The sequence below is a fragment of the Engystomops pustulosus genome, chromosome 2, assembly GCF_040894005.1.
Source record: "Engystomops pustulosus chromosome 2, aEngPut4.maternal, whole genome shotgun sequence".
NCBI lineage: Eukaryota > Metazoa > Chordata > Amphibia > Anura > Leptodactylidae > Engystomops > Engystomops pustulosus.
In genome coordinates this window covers 14,871,948-14,895,835 of record NC_092412.1, presented here as the reverse complement: position 1 = coordinate 14,895,835, position 23,888 = coordinate 14,871,948, and the positions used below count along the sequence as shown (strand labels likewise).

Here is a 23,888-nt window from a genome sequence, read left to right as displayed (position 1 = left end):
GGCAGATGGAGCCGATAAATAGATAATGATCCCGCAGGGTAACCCCTTACATGCCAGCCTGCCCCACGGGAGAACGGGCTGATCTATGGGTCAGGAGGGGGTCACCCAGCTTTCCACAGATCCAGAAAAGCTAAGAAATCTGTGCAAGTGTCAGTCTATACTGCAGTAATGGAATTGTATTCATCAATCAGGACACTGGATATGGGTCCCTTATAGATATAAAGTGCTGCAGAACATGGAATTATGGGAGATCTGGGAATATCTGATACATGATACATCATGGCCGAGGTTCTGGGGTTCGGGGAGAAGATCCGTAAGATCCGCGGCTCAGGTCATTATATTACAGATAATTCTCCAGCGCAAACATCAGCTGATGGCAGCGGCCGAGCTCCATCCCCGGACACACAACAAAGAACATTCCACAGCACCGAGGATTCCATGGATCATTAACCCCTCACACTCCCCACAGGATGGGACTGTACACAGCACAGACACCTACTCCACACTATCAGCATCCCCCATCTGGCTGATACCAGAGAGCAGTAACACGAAATACAGAAGATTGTATCCAGTTTACTGATTACTAGCACAGAAACTGTCAGCAAGTAGATTCTGCGGGTGAATCTTATGGCATGAGTGATGGTGGCACCGACCTCCATGTACTGAGAGTCTCAGAACTAATATTCACACAGGATGGAAGAGCCTGGAAGCCTCACCTCTATCAGCTCCTCCGTCCAGATCTTATTATCCATCTTCAGACTCCGCACTTTACTAATACTGGGTCCCAGACTGCGGTGCTCTCCTTATATAATCCGAGAAGAAAATAGGATCAATTTATTTCATTATACACAAGGCATAGAATAAGGGGTATAGAATACTGCCCCCTATGTGCAAAGATATAACGACTATAATACTGCCCCCTATGTGCAAAGATATAACGACTATAATACTGCCCTCTATGTGCAAAGATATAACGACTATAATACTGCCCCCTATGTGCAAAGATATAACGACTATAATACTGCCCCCTATGTACAAGAATATAACTCCTATAATACTGCCCCCTATGTACAAGAATATAACTACTATAATACTGCCCCCTATGTACAAGAATATAACTACTATAATACTGCCCCCTATGTACAAGAATATAACTCCTATAATACTGCCCCCTATGTACAAGAATATAACTACTATAATACTGCCCCCTATGTACAAGAATATAACTACTATAATACTGCCCTCTATGTACAAGAATATAACTACTATAATACTGCCACCTATGTACAAGAATATAACTACTATAATACTGCCCCTATGTACAGGAATATAACTACTATAATACTGCCCCCTATGTACAAGAATATAACTACAATAATACTGCCTCCTATGTACAAGAATATAACTACTATAATACTCCCCTCTATGTACAAGCATATAACTACTATAATACTGTCCCCTATGTACAAGAATATAACTACTATAATACTGCCCCCTATGTACAAGAATATAACTACTATAATACTGCCTCCTATGTACAAGAATATAACTACTATAATACGGCCCTCTATGTACAGGAATATAACTACTATAATACTGCCCCCTATGTACAGGAATATAACTCCTATAATACTGCCCCCTATGTACAGGAATATAACTACTATAATACTGCCCCCTATGTACAAGAATATAACTACTATAATACTGCCCCTATGTACAAGAATATAACTACTATAATACTGCCTCCTATGTACAAGAATATAACTACTATAATACTGCCCTCTATGTACAAGAATATAACTACTATAATACTGCCCCTATGTACAAGAATATAACTACTATAATACTGCCCCCTATGTACAAGAATATAACTACTATAATACTGCCCCCTATGTACAAGAATATAACTACTATAATACTGCCCCCTATGTACAAGAATATAACTACTATAATACTGCCTCCTATGTACAAGAATATAACTACTATAATACTGCCCTCTATGTACAAGAATATAACTACTATAATACTGCCACCTATGTACAAGAATATAACTACTATAATACTGCCCCTATGTACAGGAATATAACTACTATAATACTGCCCCCTATGTACAAGAATATAACTACTATAATACTGCCTCCTATGTACAAGAATATAACTACTATAATACGGCCCTCTATGTACAGGAATATAACTACTATAATACTGCCCCCTATGTACAGGAATATAACTCCTATAATACTGCCCCCTATGTACAAGAATATAACTACTATAATACTGCCCCTATGTACAAGAATATAACTACTATAATACTGCCCCCTATGTACAAGAATATAACTACTATAATACTGCCCCCTATGTACAAGAATATAACTACTATAATACTGCCTCCTATGTACAAGAATATAACTACTATAATACTGCCCTCTATGTACAAGAATATAACTACTATAATACTGCCACCTATGTACAAGAATATAACTACTATAATACTGCCCCTATGTACAGGAATATAACTACTATAATACTGCCCCCTATGTACAAGAATATAACTACTATAATACTGCTCCCTATGTACAAGAATATAACTACTATAATACTGCCCCCTATGTACAGGAATATAACTACTATAATACTGCCCCCTATGTACAGGAATATAACTACTATAATACCGCCCCTATGTACAAGAATATAACTACTATAATACTGCCCCTATGTACAAGAATATAACTACTATAATACTGCCCCCTATGTACAGGAATATAACCACTATAATACTGCCCCCTATGTACAGGAATATAACCACTATAATACTGCCCCCTATGTACAGGAATATAACTACTATAATACTGCCCCTATGTACAGGAATATACCTACTATAATACTGCCCCCTATGTACAAGAATATAACTACTATAATACTGCCCCTATGTACAAGAATATAACTACTATAATACTGCCTCCTATGTACAAGAATATAACTACTATAATACTGCCCTCTATGTACAAGAATATAACTACTATAATACTGCCCCTATGTACAAGAATATAACTACTATAATACTGCCCCCTATGTACAAGAATATAACTACTATAATACTGCCCCCTATGTACAAGAATATAACTACTATAATACTGCCCCCTATGTACAAGAATATAACTACTATAATACTGCCTCCTATGTACAAGAATATAACTACTATAATACTGCCCTCTATGTACAAGAATATAACTACTATAATACTGCCACCTATGTACAAGAATATAACTACTATAATACTGCCCCTATGTACAGGAATATAACTACTATAATACTGCCCCCTATGTACAAGAATATAACTACTATAATACTGCCTCCTATGTACAAGAATATAACTACTATAATACGGCCCTCTATGTACAGGAATATAACTACTATAATACTGCCCCCTATGTACAGGAATATAACTCCTATAATACTGCCCCCTATGTACAAGAATATAACTACTATAATACTGCCCCTATGTACAAGAATATAACTACTATAATACTGCCCCCTATGTACAAGAATATAACTACTATAATACTGCCCCCTATGTACAAGAATATAACTACTATAATACTGCCTCCTATGTACAAGAATATAACTACTATAATACTGCCCTCTATGTACAAGAATATAACTACTATAATACTGCCACCTATGTACAAGAATATAACTACTATAATACTGCCCCTATGTACAGGAATATAACTACTATAATACTGCCCCCTATGTACAAGAATATAACTACTATAATACTGCCTCCTATGTACAAGAATATAACTACTATAATACTGCCCTCTATGTACAAGCATATAACTACTATAATACTGTCCCCTATGTACAAGAATATAACTACTATAATACTGCCCCCTATGTACAAGAATATAACTACTATAATACTGCCTCCTATGTACAAGAATATAACTACTATAATACGGCCCTCTATGTACAGGAATATAACTACTATAATACTGCCCCCTATGTACAGGAATATAACTCCTATAATACTGCCCCCTATGTACAAGAATATAACTACTATAATACTGCCCCTATGTACAAGAATATAACTACTATAATACTGCCCCCTATGTACAAGAATATAACTACTATAATACTGCCCCCTATGTACAGGAATATAACTACTATAATACTGCCCCCTATGTACAGGAATATAACTCCTATAATACTGCCCCCTATGTACAAGAATATAACTACTATAATACTGCCCCTATGTACAAGAATATAACTACTATAATACTGCCCCCTATGTACAAGAATATAACTACTATAATACTGCCCCCTATGTACAAGAATATAACTACTATAATACTGCCCCCTATGTACAGAAATAGAACTACTATAATACTGCCCCCTATGTACAAGAATATAACTACTATAATACTGCCCCCTATGTACAAGAATATAACTACTATAATACTGCCCCCTATGTACAAGAATATAACTACTATAATACCGCCCTCTATGTACAAGAATATAACTACTATACTACTGCACCCTTTGTACAAGAATATAACTACTATAATACTGCCCCTATGTACAAGAATATAACTACTATAATACTGCACCCTTTGTACAAGAATATAACTACTATAATATTGCCCCTATGTACAAGAATATAACTACTATAATACTGCCCCCTATGTACAAGAATATAACTACTATAATACTGCTCCCTATGTACAGGAATATAACTACTATAACACTGCCCCCTATGTACAAGAATATAACTACTATAATACTGCCCCCTATGTACAAGAATATAACTACTATAATACTGCCCCCTATGTACAAGAATATAACTACTATAATACTGCCCCCTATGTACAAGAATATAACTACTATAATACCGCCCCCTATGTACAAGAATATAACTACTATAATACTGCCCCTATGTACAAGAATATAACTACTATAATACTGCCCCCTATGTACAGGAATATAACTCCTATAATACTGCCCCCTATGTACAGGAATATAACTCCTATAATACTGCCCCCTATGTACAGGAATATAACTCCTATAATACTGCCCCCTATGTACAAGAATATAACTACTATAATACTGCCCCTATGTACAAGAATATAACTACTATAATACTGCCCCCTATGTACAAGAATATAACTACTATAATACTGCCCCCTATGTACAAGAATATAACTACTATAATACTGCCCCCTATGTACAGAAATAGAACTACTATAATACTGCCCCCTATGTACAAGAATATAACTACTATAATACTGCCCCCTATGTACAAGAATATAACTACTATAATACTGCCCCCTATGTACAAGAATATAACTACTATAATACCGCCCCCTATGTACAAGAATATAACTACTATACTACTGCACCCTTTGTACAAGAATATAACTACTATAATACTGCCCCTATGTACAAGAATATAACTACTATAATACTGCACCCTTTGTACAAGAATATAACTACTATAATATTGCCCCTATGTACAAGAATATAACTACTATAATACTGCCCCCTATGTACAAGAATATAACTACTATAATACTGCTCCCTATGTACAGGAATATAACTACTATAACACTGCCCCCTATGTACAAGAATATAACTACTATAATACTGCCCCCTATGTACAAGAATATAACTACTATAATACTGCCCCCTATGTACAAGAATATAACTACTATAATACCGCCCCCTATGTACGAGAATATAACTACTATAATACTGCCCCCTATGTACAAGAATATAACTACTATAATACCGCCCCCTATGTACAAGAATATAACTACTATAATACTGCACACTTTGTACAAGAATATAACTGCTATAATACTGCCCCTATGTACAAGAATATAACTACTAAAATACCGCCCCCTATGTACAAGGATATAACTACTATAATACCGCCCCCTATGTACAAGAAAATAACTACTATAATACTGCTCCCTATGTACAAGAATATAACTACTATAATACCGCCCCCTATGTACAAGAATATAAATACTATAATACTGCCCCCTATGTACAAGAATATAACTACTATAATACTGCTCCCTATGTACAAGAATATAACTACTATAATACCGCCCCCTATGTACAAGTATATAACTACTATAATACTGCACCCTTTGTACAAGAATATAACTGCTATAATACTGCCCCTATGTACAAGAATATAACTACTATAATACCGCCCCTATGTACAAGAAAATAACTACTATAATACCGCCCCCTATGTACAAGAAAATAACTACTATAATACTGCCCCCTAAGTACAAGAATATTACAACTATAATACTGCCCCCTATGTACAGGAATATAACTACTATAATACTGCCCCCTATGTACAATAATATAACTACTATAATACTGCCCCCTATGTACAAGAATATAACTACTATAATACTGCCCCCCGTGTACAGGAATATAACTACTATAATACTGCCCCTATGTACAATTATATAACTACTATAATACTGCCCCCTATATACAAGAATATAACTACTATAATACTGCCCCTTATGTACAAGAATATAACTACTATAATACTGCCCCCTATGTACAATAATATAACTACTATAATACTGCCCCCTATGTACAAGAATATAACTACTATAATACTGCCCCCTATGTACAAGAATATAACTACTATAATACTGCCCCCTCTGTACAAGAATATAACTACTATAATACTGCTCCCTATGTACAAGAATATAACTACTATAATACTGCCCCCTATGTACAAGAATATAACTACTATAATACTGCCCCCTATGTACAAGAATATAACTACTATAATACTGCTCCCTATGTACAAGAATATAACTACTATAATACTGCCCCCTATATACAAGAATATAACTATAATAAAAACCCCTATGTACAAGAATATAACTACTATAATACTGCCCCCTATGTACAGGAATATAACTACTATAATACTGCCCCCTATGTACAAGAATATAACTGCTATAATACTGCCCCCTATGTACAAGAATATAACTACTATAATACTGCCCCTATGTACAAGAATATAACTACTATAATACTGTCCCCTATGTACAAGAATATAACTACTATAATACTGCCCCTATGTACAAGAATATAACTACTATAATACTGCCCCCTATGTACAAGAATATAACTACTATAATACTGCCCCCTATGTACAAGAATATAACTACTATAATACTGCCCCCTATGTACAAGAAAATAACTACTATAATACTGCCCCCTATGTACAAGAATATAACTACTATAATACTGCCCCCTAAGTACAAGAATATAACTACTATAATACTGCCCCCTATGTACAAGAATATAACTACTATAATACTGCTCCCTATGTACAAGAATATAACTACTATAATACTGCCCCCTATGTACAGGAATATAACTACTATAATACTGCCCCCTATGTACAGGAATATAACTACTATAATACCGCCCCTATGTACAAGAATATAACTACTATAATACTGCCCCTATGTACAAGAATATAACTACTATAATACTGCCCCCTATGTACAGGAATATAACCACTATAATACTGCCCCCTATGTACAGGAATATAACCACTATAATACTGCCCCCTATGTACAGGAATATAACTACTATAATACTGCCCCTATGTACAGGAATATACCTACTATAATACTGCCCCCTATGTACAAGAATATAACTACTATAATACTGCCCCCTATGTACAAGAATATAACTACTATAATACTGCCCCCTATGTACAAGAATATAACTACTATAATACTGCCCCTGCGGATCTGAGCATATTGCGGTATATATATACACAGATATGACTCCTCACCCGCACACTTCTTGCAGATGACTACGCACAGGTTGATAGAGGCCCAGTCTGGTTTGGGGGCTCCACAGTCGGCGCAGGTTCTGTTGGACTCCTCTGACCAGATCCTCTGGGCCACCTCATAGTTGGAGAGGGCGCAGGTGATGGACTGCTTCATGGCCTCCACCCAGTCTCTCCTCTCCTGCTCATGATCTGTGATGAAACTGGAGACACGTGGGGGGATCAGGGAACATACAACATCTATCACAGAACACGTGACAGGTGTCTGGACTCCGGGTATAGTCACACATGAGGAGAAGGAGCGATGGTCACAATGTAACAGAATGTTTCTTACACGTCCTGCTCTTATCGGAGGGTCAAAGTTCACCCGGAACAAACATAGAACCTCTCCCCTTCTCCTCACCTGAATGTCCTGTAGGGGGTCGTCAGGTCAAAGCTCTTCTTGTCCACTTCCTTTACATTGCCCAGGTTCATGTCAATAGAGGTGGTCCCAACACCAACCACAAAATCCTGCGGAGAACTGGACAGGTCACCAAGATGTGCAGAGGGCACTGTGTGGTACTATCTAGGGGGTGTATGGCACTGTATATGTGGGCACTGTGTGGTACTATCTAGGGGGTGTATGGCACTGTATATCGAGGCACTGTGTGGTATTATCTAGGGGGTGTATAGCACTGTATATGTGGGCACTGTGTGGTATTATCTAGGGGGTGTATGGCAATGTATATGTGGGCACTGTGTGGTATTATCTAGGTGGTGTATGGCACTGTATATGTGGGCACTGTGTGGTATTATCTAGGGGGTGTATGGCACTGTATATGTGGGCACTGTGTGGTATTATCTAGGTGGTGTATGGCGCTGTATATCTGGGCACTGTGTGGTATTATCTAGGGGGTGTATGGCACTGTATATGTGGGCACTGTGTGGTATTATCTAGGTGGTGTATGGCGCTGTATATCTGGGCACTGTGTGGTATTATCTAGGGGGTGTATGGCACTGTATATGTGGGCACTGTGTGGTATTATCTAGGCGGTGTATGGCACTGTATACGTGGGCACTGTGTGGTATTATCTAGGCGTTGTATAGCACTGTATATGTGGGCACTGTGTGATATTATCTAGGGGGTGTATGGCACTGTATATGTGGGCACTGTGTGGTATTATCTAGGGGGTGTATGGCACTGTATATGTGGGCACTGTGTGGTACTATCTAGGGGGTGTATGGCACTGTATATCGGGGCACTGTGTGGTATTATCTAGGGGGTGTATGGCACTGTATATGTGGGCACTGTGTGGTATTATCTAGGGCAGTAATGGCGAACCTTTTGGAGACAGAGTGCCCAATCTACAGCCAAAACCCACTTATATGTCGGAAAGTGCCAACATGACAATTTAAGCAGTAACCTATTGATCCCTGCTATATCACAGGTTTTAATCGTATTGGTGTCCTGAGTTCACCAACACAATAGTAAGATGATGGAGAAATTTGGATTGTAGCTTCCCTCCAGGGTCCCCTGAAGAGGAACAATCAGGGGACCCAGAGCAGGAGCTCCAATGACAATCCATCTCTATCCACACCTTCTCGCTCCTCCTGTAGCCAAGGAGGTGTTGCTTTTAAAATGGCGCTGAGCATGGTGCGTCCTGGGCTGTATTGGATCACAGGAGAAAGCCTTAAATTCTAGCTGGCAAACTCTGTGTTGGGGTGAAGGCCTGGGTGCCCACAGAAAGGGCTCTGAGTGCCACCTCTGGCACCCGTGCCATAGGTTCGCCACCACTGATCTAGGGGGTGTATGGCACTGTATATGTGGGCACTGTGTGGTATTATCTAGGGGGTGTATAGCACTGTATATGTGGGCACTGTGTGGTATTATCTAGGTGGTGTATGGCACTGTATATGTGGGCACTGTGTGGTATTATCTAGGGGGTGTATGGCACTGTATATGTGGGCACTGTGTGGTATTATCTAGGGGGTGTATGGCACTGTATATCTGGGCACTGTGTGGTACTATCTAGGGGGTGTATGGCACTGTATACGTGTGCACTGTGTGGTATTATCTAGGGGGTGTATGGCACTGTATATGTGGGCACTGTGTGGTATTATCTAGGGGGTGTATGGCACTGTATATGTGGGCACTGTGTGGTATTATCTAGGTGGTGTATGGCACGGTATATCTGGGCACTGTGTGGTATTATCTAGGGGGTGTATGGCACTGTATATGTGGGCACTGTGTGGTATTATCTAGGTGGTGTATGGCACTGTATATCTGGGCACTGTGTGGTATTATCTAGGGGGTGTATGGCACTGTATACGTGGGCACTGTGTGGTATTATCTAGGGGGTGTATGGCACTGTATATCTGGGCACTGTGTGGTATTATCTAGGTGGTGTATGGCACTGTATATCTGAGCACTGTGTGGTACTATCTAGGGGGTGTATGGCACTGTATATCTGGGCACTGTGTGGTATTATCTAGGGGGTGTATGGCACTGTATATCGGGGAACTGTGTGGTATTATCTATGGGGTGTACGGCACTGTATATGTGGGCACAGTGTGGTATTATCTAGGTGGTGTATGGCACTGTATATGTGGGCACTGTGTGGTATTATCTAGGTGGTGTATGGCACTGTATATGTGGGCACTGTGTGGTATTATCTAGGGGGTGTATGGCACTGTATATGTGGGCACTGTGTGGTATTATCTAGGGGGTGTATGGCACTGTATATGTGGGCACTGTGTGGTATTATCTTGGTGGTGTATGGCACTGTATATGTGGGCACTGTGTGGTATTATCTTGGTGGTGTATGGCACTGTATATGTGGGCACTGTGTGGTATTATCTAGGGGGTGTATGGCACTGTATATGTGGGCACTGTGTGGTATTATCTAGGTGGTGTATGGCACTGTATATCGGGGCACTGTGTGGTATTATCTAGGGGATGTATGGCACTGTATACGTGGGCACTGTGTGGTATTATCTAGGGGGTGTATGGCACTGTATACGTGGGCACTGTGTGGTATTATCTAGGGGGTGTATGGCACTGTATACGTGGGCACTGTGTGGTATTATCTAGGGGGTGTATGGCACTGTATACGTGGGCACTGTGTGGTATTATCTAGGGGGTGTATGGCACTGTATACGTGGGCACTGTGTGGTATTATCTAGGGGGTGTATGGCACTGTATACGTGGGCACTGTGTGGTATTATCTAGGGGGTGTATGGCACTGTATACGTGGGCACTGTGTGGTATTATCTAGGGGGTGTATGGCACTGTATACGTGGGCACTGTGTGGTATTATCTAGGGGGTGTATGGCACTGTATACGTGGGCACTGTGTGGTATTATCTAGGGGGTGTATGGCACTGTATACGTGGGCACTGTGTGGTATTATCTAGGGGGTGTATGGCACTGTATACGTGGGCACTGTGTGGTATTATCTAGGGGGTGTATGGCACTGTATACGTGGGCACTGTGTGGTACTATCTAGGTGGTGTATGGCACTGTATATCGGGGCACTGTGTGGTATTATCTAGGGGGTGTATGGCACTGTATATGTGAGCATTGTGTGGTACTATCCAGGTGGTGTATGGCACTGTATATCGGGGCACTGTGTGGTATTATCTAGGGGGTGTATGGCACTGTATATGTGGGCACTGTGTGGTATTATCTAGGTGGTGTATGGCACTGTATATGTGGGCACTGTGTGGTATTATCTAGGGGGTGTATGGCACTGTATATGTGGGCACTGTGTGGTATTATCTAGGGGGTGTATGGCACTGTATATGTGGGCACTGTGTGGTATTATCTTGGTGGTGTATGGCACTGTATATGTGGGCACTGTGTGGTATTATCTAGGGGGTGTATGGCACTGTATATGTGGGCACTGTGTGGTATTATCTAGGTGGTGTATGGCACTGTATATCGGGGCACTGTGTGGTATTATCTAGGGGATGTATGGCACTGTATACGTGGGCACTGTGTGGTATTATCTAGGGGGTGTATGGCACTGTATACGTGGGCACTGTGTGGTATTATCTAGGGGGTGTATGGCACTGTATACGTGGGCACTGTGTGGTATTATCTAGGGGGTGTATGGCACTGTATACGTGGGCACTGTGTGGTATTATCTAGGGGGTGTATGGCACTGTATACGTGGGCACTGTGTGGTATTATCTAGGGGGTGTATGGCACTGTATACGTGGGCACTGTGTGGTATTATCTAGGGGGTGTATGGCACTGTATACGTGGGCACTGTGTGGTATTATCTAGGGGGTGTATGGCACTGTATACGTGGGCACTGTGTGGTATTATCTAGGGGGTGTATGGCACTGTATACGTGGGCACTGTGTGGTATTATCTAGGGGGTGTATGGCACTGTATACGTGGGCACTGTGTGGTATTATCTAGGGGGTGTATGGCACTGTATACGTGGGCACTGTGTGGTATTATCTAGGGGGTGTATGGCACTGTATACGTGGGCACTGTGTGGTACTATCTAGGTGGTGTATGGCACTGTATATCGGGGCACTGTGTGGTATTATCTAGGGGGTGTATGGCACTGTATATGTGAGCATTGTGTGGTACTATCCAGGTGGTGTATGGCACTGTATATCGGGGCACTGTGTGGTATTATCTAGGGGGTGTATGGCACTGTATATGTGGGCACTGTGTGGTATTATCTAGGGGGTGTATGGCACTGTATACGTGGGCACTGTGTGATATTATCTAGGTGGTGTATGGCACTGTATATGTGGGCACTGTGTGGTATTATCTAGGGGGTGTATGGCACTGTATACGTGGGCACTGTGTGGTATTATCTAGGGGGTGTATGGCACTGTATACGTGGGCACTGTGTGGTATTATCTAGGGGGTGTATGGCACTGTATACGTGGGCACTGTGTGGTATTATCTAGGGGGTGTATGGCACTGTATATGTGGGCACTGTGTGGTATTATCTAGGGGGTGTATGGCACTGTATATGTGGGCACTGTGTGGTACTATCTAGGGGGTGTATGGCACTGTATACGTGGGCACTGTGTGGCACTTACCTCCTCGCTCTTGTAGAGATAGACCTTGTCTCCTGCCACCACCACAAACGTCTTTGGCTTACACCCCTTCATCTCCAGGACTCCGCACTTGTCCACGCTCTCGTGGCTGTAGGTTGAGGCTCGGGTCCTCCTGTCCTCCAGGACCTGCTCCACTGCAGTCACCCAGTCGTTTCTTTCCACTGCCGATCATACAACAGGTCAGTGTCATGGTAGCAGAGCGCGGTGTGTACAGGGCTGTAGTCTCAGCCAGATGCCACCACTCACCATCGCTCTCTGCTCGGAACACAAAGTTGCGGTTGGAGGTGGCGACCTCAAACTTCTGGTCCCCGGTGGCGGTCACCCGCGTGATGCAGCTGGTCCTTATCAGGCCCTTAGAGTACATGTCCTACAGAAACCCACCACATGTACAACATTACAACAGAACTAGATAATAATATCCATCGCTGTACCCAGCACCGTCTGCTATCAATCCCATGATGCCTCTCCTCCTGCTGGGAGGACATTACCCATCACTATTTCTATATAACAGTACTAGATAATAATATCCATCGCTGTACCCAGCACTGTCTGCTATCAATCCCATGATGCCTCTCCTCCTGCTGGGAGAACATTACCCATCACTAGTTCTATATAACAGTACTAGATAATAATATCCATCGCTGTACCCAGCACTGTCTGCTATCAATCCCATGATGCCTCTCCTCCTGCTGGGAGGACATTACCCATCACTAGTTCTATATAACAGTACTAGATAATAATATCCATCGCTGTACCCAGCACCGTCTGCTATCAATCCCATGATGCCTCTCCTCCTGCTGGGAGAACATTACCCATCACTAGTTCTATATAACAGTACTAGATAATAATATCCATCGCTGTACCCAGCACCGTCTGCTATCAATCCCATGATGCCTCTCCTCCTGCTGGGAGAACATTACCCATCACTAGTTCTATATAACAGTACTAGATAATAATATCCATCGCTGTACCCAGCACTGTCTGCTATCAATCCCATGATGCGTCTCCTCCTGCTGGGAGGACATTGCCCGTCTTTCTATATTCTCTGGAAAAATCAAATATAAAGAGAAGACACAAATCTCACGGTACCTTGTCACTCTCATAGTAGCGGAGATATTCTGCATCCAGCTTCACCCAGCGCCTCTGGAAGATGTAGGACCTGCAACAGGAAGAAACACAGGACACGTCAGGGACCGCACACAGTGTATTATCCAGTCCCTGCACACAGTCCTCTCAGTGTCTCCTGTGTATTATCCAGTCACTGCACACAGTCCTCTCAGTGTCTCCTGTGTATTATCCAGTCACTGCACACAGTCCTCTCAGTGTCTCCTGTGTATTATCCAGTCACTGCACACAGTCCTCTCAGTGTCTCCTGTGTATTATCCAGTCCCTGCACACAGTCCTCTCAGTGTCTCCTGTGTATTATCCAGTCCCTGCACACAGTCCTCTCAGTGTCTCCTCTGTATTATCCAGTCCCTGCACACAGTCCTCTCAGTGTCTCCTGTGTATTATCCCAGTCACTGCACACAGTCCTCTCAGTGTCTCCTGTGTATTATCCAGTCACTGCACACAGTCCTCTCAGTGTCTCCTGTGTATTATCCAGTCACTGCACACAGTCCTCTCAGTGTCTCCTGTGTATTATCCAGTCCCTGCACACAGTCCTCTCAGTGTCTCCTGTGTATTATCCAGTCACTGCACACAGTCCTCTCAGTGTCTCCTGTGTATTATCCAGTCACTGCACACAGTCCTCTCAGTGTCTCCTGTGTATTATCCCAGTCCCTGCACACAGTCCTCTCAGTGTCTCCTGTGTATTATCCAGTCACTGCACACAGTCCTCTCAGTGTCTCCTGTGTATTATCCAGTCCCTGCACACAGTCCTCTCAGTGTCTCCTGTGTATTATCCAGTCCCTGCACACAGTCCTCTCAGTGTCTCCTGTGTATTATCCAGTCACTGCACACAGTCCTCTCAGTGTCTCCTGTGTATTATCCAGTCCCTGCACACAGTCCTCTCAGTGTCTCCTGTGTATTATCCAGTCACTGCACACAGTCCTCTCAGTGTCTCCTGTGTATTATCCAGTCACTGCACACAGTCCTCTCAGTGTCTCCTGTGTATTATCCCAGTCCCTGCACACAGTCCTCTCAGTGTCTCCTGTGTATTATCCAGTCACTGCACACAGTCCTCTCAGTGTCTCCTGTGTATTATCCAGTCACTGCACACAGTCCTCTCAGTGTCTCCTGTGTATTATCCAGTCCCTGCACACAGTCCTCTCAGTGTCTCCTCTGTATTATCCAGTCCCTGCACACAGTCCTCTCAGTGTCTCCTGTGTATTATCCAGTCACTGCACACAGTCCTCTCAGTGTCTCCTGTGTATTATCCAGTCCCTGCACACAGTCCTCTCAGTGTCTCCTGTGTATTATCCAGTCACTGCACACAGTCCTCTCAGTGTCTCCTGTGTATTATCCAGTCACTGCACACAGTCCTCTCAGTGTCTCCTGTGTATTATCCAGTCACTGCACACAGTCCTCTCAGTGTCTCCTGTGTATTATCCAGTCACTACACACAGTCCTCTCAGTGTCTCCTGTGTATTATCCAGTCACTACACACAGTCCTCTCAGTGTCTCCTGTGTATTATCCAGTCCCTGCACACAGTCCTCTCAGTGTCTCCTGTGTATTATCCAGTCCCTGCACACAGTCCTCTCAGTGTCTCCTCTGTATTATCCAGTCCCTGCACACAGTCCTCTCAGTGTCTCCTGTGTATTATCCAGTCCCTGCACACAGTCCTCTCAGTGTCTCCTGTGTATTATCCAGTCCCTGCACACAGTCCTCTCAGTGTCTCCTGTGTATTATCCCAGTCACTGCACACAGTCCTCTCAGTGTCTCCTGTGTATTATCCAGTCCCTGCACACAGTCCTCTCAGTGTCTCCTGTGTATTATCCAGTCCCTGCACACAGTCCTCTCAGTGTCTCCTCTGTATTATCCAGTCACTGCACACAGTCCTCTCAGTGTCTCCTGTGTATTATCCAGTCCCTGCACACAGTCCTCTCAGTGTCTCCTGTGTATTATCCAGTCACTGCACACAGTCCTCTCAGTGTCTCCTGTGTATTATCCAGTCCCTGCACACAGTCCTCTCAGTGTCTCCTGTGTATTATCCAGTCACTGCACACAGTGCTCTCAGTGTCTCCTGTGTATTATCCAGTCCCTGCACACAGTCCTCTCAGTGTCTCCTGTGTATTATCCAGTCCCTGCACACAGTCCTCTCAGTGTCTCCTGTGTATTATCCAGTCACTGCACACAGTCCTCTCAGTGTCTCCTGTGTATTATCCAGTCCCTGCACACAGTCCTCTCAGTGTCTCCTGTGTATTATCCAGTCCCTGCACACAGTCCTCTCAGTGTCTCCTCTGTATTATCCAGTCACTGCACACAGTCCTCTCAGTGTCTCCTGTGTATTATCCAGTCCCTGCACACAGTCCTCTCAGTGTCTCCTGTGTATTATCCAGTCACTGCACACAGTCCTCTCAGTGTCTCCTGTGTATTATCCAGTCCCTGCACACAGTCCTCTCAGTGTCTCCTGTGTATTATCCAGTCACTGCACACAGTCCTCTCAGTGTCTCCTGTGTATTATCCAGTCCCTGCACACAGTCCTCTCAGTGTCTCCTGTGTATTATCCAGTCCCTGCACACAGTCCTCTCAGTGTCTCCTGTGTATTATCCAGTCCCTGCACACAGTCCTCTCAGTGTCTCCTCTGTATTATCCAGTCACTGCACACAGTCCTCTCAGTGTCTCCTGTGTATTATCCAGTCACTGCACACAGTCCTCTCAGTGTCTCCTGTGTATTATCCAGTCCCTGCACACAGTCCTCTCAGTGTCTCCTGTGTATTATCCAGTCACTGCACACAGTCCTCTCAGTGTCTCCTGTGTATTATCCAGTCACTGCACACAGTCCTCTCAGTGTCTCCTGTGTATTATCCAGTCCCTGCACACAGTCCTCTCAGTGTCTCCTGTGTATTATCCAGTCACTGCACACAGTCCTCTCAGTGTCTCCTGTGTATTATCCAGTCCCTGCACACAGTCCTCTCAGTGTCTCCTCTGTATTATCCAGTCACTGCACACAGTCCTCTCAGTGTCTCCTGTGTATTATCCAGTCACTGCACACAGTGCTCTCAGTGTCTCCTGTGTATTATCCAGTCCCTGCACACAGTCCTCTCAGTGTCTCCTGTGTATTATCCAGTCACTGCACACAGTCCTCTCAGTGTCTCCTGTGTATTATCCAGTCCCTGCACACAGTCCTCTCAGTGTCTCCTGTGTATTATCCAGTCCCTGCACACAGTCCTCTCAGTGTCTCCTGTGTATTATCCAGTCACTGCACACAGTCCTCTCAGTGTCTCCTGTGTATTATCCAGTCACTGCACACAGTCCTCTCAGTGTCTCCTGTGTATTATCCAGTCCCTGCACACAGTCCTCTCAGTGTCTCCTGTGTATTATCCAGTCCCTGCACACAGTCCTCTCAGTGTCTCCTGTGTATTATCCAGTCCCTGCACACAGTCCTCTCAGTGTCTCCTGTGTATTATCCCAGTCACTGCACACAGTCCTCTCAGTGTCTCCTGTGTATTATCCAGTCCCTGCACACAGTCCTCTCAGTGTCTCCTGTGTATTATCCAGTCACTGCACACAGTCCTCTCAGTGTCTCCTGTGTATTATCCAGTCACTGCACACAGTCCTCTCAGTGTCTCCTGTGTATTATCCAGTCCCTGCACACAGTCCTCTCAGTGTCTCCTGTGTATTATCCAGTCCCTGCACACAGTCCTCTCAGTGTCTCCTCTGTATTATCCAGTCACTGCACACAGTCCTCTCAGTGTCTCCTGTGTATTATCCAGTCACTGCACACAGTCCTCTCAGTGTCTCCTGTGTATTATCCAGTCCCTGCACACAGTCCTCTCAGTGTCTCCTCTGTATTATCCAGTCACTGCACACAGTCCTCTCAGTGTCTCCTGTGTATTATCCAGTCACTGCACACAGTGCTCTCAGTGTCTCCTGTGTATTATCCAGTCACTGCACACAGTCCTCTCAGTGTCTCCTGTGTATTATCCAGTCCCTGCACACAGTCCTCTCAGTGTCTCCTGTGTATTATCCAGTCACTGCACACAGTCCTCTCAGTGTCTCCTGTGTATTATCCAGTCCCTGCACACAGTCCTCTCAGTGTCTCCTGTGTATTATCCAGTCCCTGCACACAGTCCTCTCAGTGTCTCCTGTGTATTATCCAGTCACTGCACACAGTCCTCTCAGTGTCTCCTGTGTATTATCCAGTCCCTGCACACAGTCCTCTCAGTGTCTCCTGTGTATTATCCAGTCACTGCACACAGTTCTCTCAGTGTCTCCTGTGTATTATCCAGTCACTGCACACAGTCCTCTCAGCGTCTCCTGTGTATTATCCAGTCCCTGCACACAGTCCTCTCAGTGTCTCCTGTGTATTATCCAGTCCCTGCACACAGTCCTCTCAGTGTCTCCTGTGTATTATCCCAGTCCCTGCACACAGTCCTCTCAGTGTCTCCTGTGTATTATCCCAGTCACTGCACACAGTCCTCTCAGTGTCTCCTGTGTATTATCCAGTCACTGCACACAGTCCTCTCAGTGTCTCCTGTGTATTATCCAGTCACTGCACACAGTCCTCTCAGTGTCTCCTGTGTATTATCCAGTCCCTGCACACAGTCCTCTCAGTGTCTCCTGTGTATTATCCAGTCCCTGCACACAGTCCTCTCAGTGTCTCCTCTGTATTATCCAGTCACTGCACACAGTCCTCTCAGTGTCTCCTGTGTATTATCCAGTCACTGCACACAGTCCTCTCAGTGTCTCCTGTGTATTATCCAGTCCCTGCACACAGTCCTCTCAGTGTCTCCTGTGTATTATCCAGTCACTGCACACAGTCCTCTCAGTGTCTCCTGTGTATTATCCAGTCACTGCACACAGTCCTCTCAGTGTCTCCTGTGTATTATCCAGTCACTGCACACAGTCCTCTCAGTGTCTCCTGTGTATTATCCAGTCACTGCACACAGTCCTCTCAGTGTCTCCTGTGTATTATCCAGTCACTGCACACAGTCCTCTCAGTGTCTCCTGTGTATTATCCAGTCCCTGCACACAGTCCTCTCAGTGTCTCCTGTGTATTATCCAGTCCCTGCACACAGTCCTCTCAGTGTCTCCTGTGTATTATCCAGTCCCTGCACACAGTGTATTATCCAGTCACTGCACACAGTCCTCTCAGTGTCTCCTGTGTATTATCCAGTCCCTGCACACAGTCCTCTCAGTGTCTCCTGTGTATTATCCAGTCCCTGCACACAGTCCTCTCAGTGTCTCCTGTGTATTATCCAGTCACTGCACACAGTCCTCTCAGTGTCTCCTGTGTATTATCCAGTCCCTGCACACAGTCCTCTCAGTGTCTCCTGTGTATTATCCAGTCACTGCACACAGTCCTCTCAGTGTCTCCTGTGTATTATCCAGTCCCTGCACACAGTCCTCTCAGTGTCTCCTGTGTATTATCCAGTCACTGCACACAGTCCTCTCAGTGTCTCCTGTGTATTATCCAGTCACTGCACACAGTCCTCTCAGTGTCTCCTGTGTATTATCCAGTCCCTGCACACAGTCCTCTCAGTGTCTCCTGTGTATTATCCCAGTCCCTGCACACAGTCCTCTCAGTGTCTCCTGTGTATTATCCCAGTCACTGCACACAGTCCTCTCAGTGTCTCCTGTGTATTATCCAGTCACTGCACACAGTCCTCTCAGTGTCTCCTGTGTATTATCCAGTCACTGCACACAGTCCTCTCAGTGTCTCCTCTGTATTATCCAGTCCCTGCACACAGTCCTCTCAGTGTCTCCTGTGTATTATCCAGTCCCTGCACACAGTCCTCTCAGTGTCTCCTGTGTATTATCCAGTCCCTGCACACAGTGTATTATCCAGTCACTGCACACAGTCCTCTCAGTGTCTCCTGTGTATTATCCAGTCCCTGCACACAGTCCTCTCAGTGTCTCCTGTGTATTATCCAGTCCCTGCACACAGTCCTCTCAGTGTCTCCTGTGTATTATCCAGTCACTGCACACAGTCCTCTCAGTGTCTCCTGTGTATTATCCAGTCCCTGCACACAGTCCTCTCAGTGTCTCCTGTGTATTATCCAGTCACTGCACACAGTCCTCTCAGTGTCTCCTGTGTATTATCCAGTCCCTGCACACAGTCCTCTCAGTGTCTCCTGTGTATTATCCAGTCACTGCACACAGTCCTCTCAGTGTCTCCTGTGTATTATCCAGTCACTGCACACAGTCCTCTCAGTGTCTCCTGTGTATTATCCAGTCCCTGCACACAGTCCTCTCAGTGTCTCCTGTGTATTATCCCAGTCCCTGCACACAGTCCTCTCAGTGTCTCCTGTGTATTATCCCAGTCACTGCACACAGTCCTCTCAGTGTCTCCTGTGTATTATCCAGTCACTGCACACAGTCCTCTCAGTGTCTCCTGTGTATTATCCAGTCACTGCACACAGTCCTCTCAGTGTCTCCTCTGTATTATCCAGTCCCTGCACACAGTCCTCTCAGTGTCTCCTGTGTATTATCCAGTCCCTGCACACAGTCCTCTCAGTGTCTCCTGTGTATTATCCAGTCACTGCACACAGTCCTCTCAGTGTCTCCTGTGTATTATCCAGTCACTGCACACAGTCCTCTCAGTGTCTCCTCTGTATTATCCAGTCCCTGCACACAGTCCTCTCAGTGTCTCCTGTGTATTATCCAGTCCCTGCACACAGTGCTCTCGGTGAGTAGGATACGGCATATTCCCCACTTCTGCCGCAGTTTCAGCTTTTTTTCTTATGCAAACATTTCTTTTAATAAGAAGTATCAGAACTTCCTCATATGAATTTACATAAAACAAAAGTAAATATTTTTGACACTAGAAGCAATTGATGCCTTGGCCTAGAAATGCGGTCCTGAATAATAGTCCTAGTAATGCCCTGTACTCCAATCACATCTAGAGCAGAGGGCACCATTCTGCTGCTTTCCAGCTACTCCTCCAGTGGCAAAGCTCTAGGTATGTGGCTCCGTACCCCTGCCCTTATAGCTGATCTTTGGTATTGGGGGGGGGGGGGTGTATAGCTGTACATATGTAGGGTATTGGAGGGGGAGGGAGTATAGCAGTGCATATCTTGGGTATTAGGGTTGGGATGTATAGCAGTGCATATGTAGGGTATTGGAGGGGTGTAAAGTAGTACATATGTAGGGTTAGGGTATTGGTGAGTGGGTGTACAGCAGTGATATGTAGGGTATTGGGGGGAGGGTGTATAGCAGTGATATGTAGGGTATTGGGGGGAGGGTGTATAGCAGTGATATGTAGGGTATTGGAGGGGGAGGGTGTATAGCAGTACATACTTTGGGTATTGGAGGAGAAGGGTGTATGGCAGTGATATGTAGGTATTGGGGGGAAGGTGTATACCAGTGAATTTTAAGGTATTGGGGGGGGGGAGGGTGTATAGCAGTACATATGTTGGGTATTGGGGGTGGTGTATAGCAATGATATGTAGGGTATTGGAGGGGGAGGGAGTATAGCAGTGCATATCTTGGGTATTAGGGTTGGGATGTATAGCAGTGCATATGTAGGGTATTGGAGGGGTGTAAAGTAGTACATATGTAGGGTTAGGGTATTGGTGAGTGAGTGTACAGCAGTGATATGTAGGGTATTGGGGGGAGGGTGTATAGCAGTGATATGTTGGGTATTGGGGGTGGTGTATAGCAGTGATACGTAGGGTATTGGGGGGGTTGTGTAGCAGTGATATGTAGGGTATTGGGGGGGGGTGTATAGCAGTACATATGTTGGGTATGGGGGGGGTTGTATGTAGAGACAGTAGAGTTACCTTCTCTGGGAAACTATATATGGATGTACAACTTGTCACCACAACATATGATTATATACCGCATATGCTGTATACTATATATGGGCAGCACTATATAATAATAACTCAGGAGGCCTCCGAAGCTTCTCACAGTCTCTTATCTCTATCTATAGAAAATCCCTTCCTTCCTTCATCAATAGAATCTGGACTATACTGGATTATCGGATATTGCAGATTATTGGACTGCCATCGAATAGCAGGGACTTCCAAGGATATATTCTGCAGCCTTCACTGGCAACGTCCACAGTGTATTACAGTCCTTTTTTATCAGACTCTACGGATTATTTGATGATAGATTATCTGACATTCCGGATTATTTGATGATAGATTATCTGACATTCCGGATTATTTGATGATAGATTATCTGACATTCCGGATTATTTCATGATAGATTATCTGACATTCCGGATTATTTCATGATAGATTATCTGACATTCCGGTTTATTTGATGATAGATTATATGACATTCCGGATTATTTCATGATAGATTATGTGACATTCCGGATTATTTGATGATAGATTATCTGACATTCCGGTTTATTTGATGATAGATTATCTGACATTCCGGATTATTTCATGATAGATTATCTGACATTCCGGTTTATTTGATGATAGATTATATGACATTCCGGATTATTTCATGATAGATTATATGACATTCCGGATTATTTCATGATAGATTATCTGACATTAAGGATTATTTCAAGATAGATTATCAGAGTGAAGAATAATTTTGTTGGAGCACAAACAATAAAAATGAAAATATTCGCTGGCCCTTGGATGGGAGCGCAGCTGCAGCATCTGGTGGTCGGTGGAGGATGATGGGTGTGGTGGTCAGACAAATCCCCAGCGGGAAGAAGAATCTCAAACCCAAAACCGAGGAGAGAGGAGGAGGAGGAGGTGCAGATGTGAGGGGGAAGACACAGACTAAATCTGCAAAATCCATGTAAATATAAGAAGTGAGGAGGAGGAAGTCTGAGACATGAGGGAGAGACTGTAGACCCTGCTGGTTCAGGTGCTGCTCCATCAATAGCATCAGCTCCCCCAGAATTCACTATAGGGGTCCTCTACCAGAGATCCTGATCTGGTGCTGCTCACACAGCGGACAGATCTGTTACATTGTGTTACTGAATGTATCTGATGTACTGGACTGATACACTGTAACAACACAAACTTTGGGTATAATTAAGAACGCACCCATTCACTGACAGCAAGCAGAGGTCTGCACTATGAGGAATTACTCACCCCTGGGGAGGGTTCTTGTCCAGCCATCCCACTTTAATGACCGGGGTCTGCTGTGTGGACGACTCTCCATCATCCATGTTCACACTTACACTGCGCGAGTGCGAGACCCCCAAGGACGGAGAACCACTGGACTTCCACGTACTCAGACCACCGTCATCCCGGACACTGCAAGAAGATAGCGCCATAAATACAGGGTATACAGCATCATCTACAACCATCATGTGTGAGAGGTAGTCACAGCCCCGCCCCCTGCCTGTACATCATGTGTGAGAGGTAGTCACAGCCCCGCCCCCTGCCTGTACATCATGTGTGAGAGGTAGTCACAGCCCCGCCCCCGGCCTGTACATCATGTGTGAGAGGTAGTCACAGCCCCGCCCCCTGCCTGTACATCATGTGTGAGAGGTAGTCACAGCCCCGCCCCCTGCTTGTACATCATGTGTGAGAGGTAGTCACAGCCCCACCCCCTGCCTGTACATCATGTGTGAGAGGTAGTCACAGCCCCGCCCCCTGCCTGTACATCATGTGTGAGAGGTAGTCACAGCCCCGCCCCCTGCCTGTACATCATGTGTGAGAGGTGGTCACAGCCCCGCCCCCTGCCTGTACATCATGTGTGAGGTAGTCACAGCCCCGCCCCCTGCCTGTACATCATGTGCGAGAGGTAGTCACAGCCCCGCCCCCTGCCTGTACATCATGTGTGAGAGGTAGTCACAGCCCCGCCCCCTGCCTGTACATCATGTGTGAGAGGTAGTCACAGCCCCGCCCCCTGCCTGTACATCGTGTGTGAGAGGTAGTCACAGCCCCGCCCCCAGCCT

General features: G+C 44.4%; 1 protein-coding gene across 8 annotated transcripts in view; it reads right to left on the bottom strand.

Moving 5' to 3' along the window:
- The window catches only part of ARAP1 (ArfGAP with RhoGAP domain, ankyrin repeat and PH domain 1), a 142,860-nt gene that overhangs the window by 61,357 nt on the left and 57,615 nt on the right, over positions 1 to 23,888 (bottom strand). For all 8 annotated transcript variants that reach the window (XM_072133784.1, XM_072133782.1, XM_072133787.1 and 5 more), the window contains 7 exons: positions 23,077 to 23,241; positions 13,999 to 14,068; positions 13,156 to 13,276; positions 12,892 to 13,070; positions 8,250 to 8,356; positions 7,850 to 8,049; positions 717 to 802 (listed from right to left, as the gene is read on the bottom strand). In XM_072133784.1, coding sequence (XP_071989885.1) covers positions 717 to 802; positions 7,850 to 8,049; positions 8,250 to 8,356; positions 12,892 to 13,070; positions 13,156 to 13,276; positions 13,999 to 14,068; positions 23,077 to 23,241 — 928 coding nt within the window. The remainder of the gene's footprint in view (positions 1 to 716; positions 803 to 7,849; positions 8,050 to 8,249; positions 8,357 to 12,891; positions 13,071 to 13,155; positions 13,277 to 13,998; positions 14,069 to 23,076; positions 23,242 to 23,888) is intronic.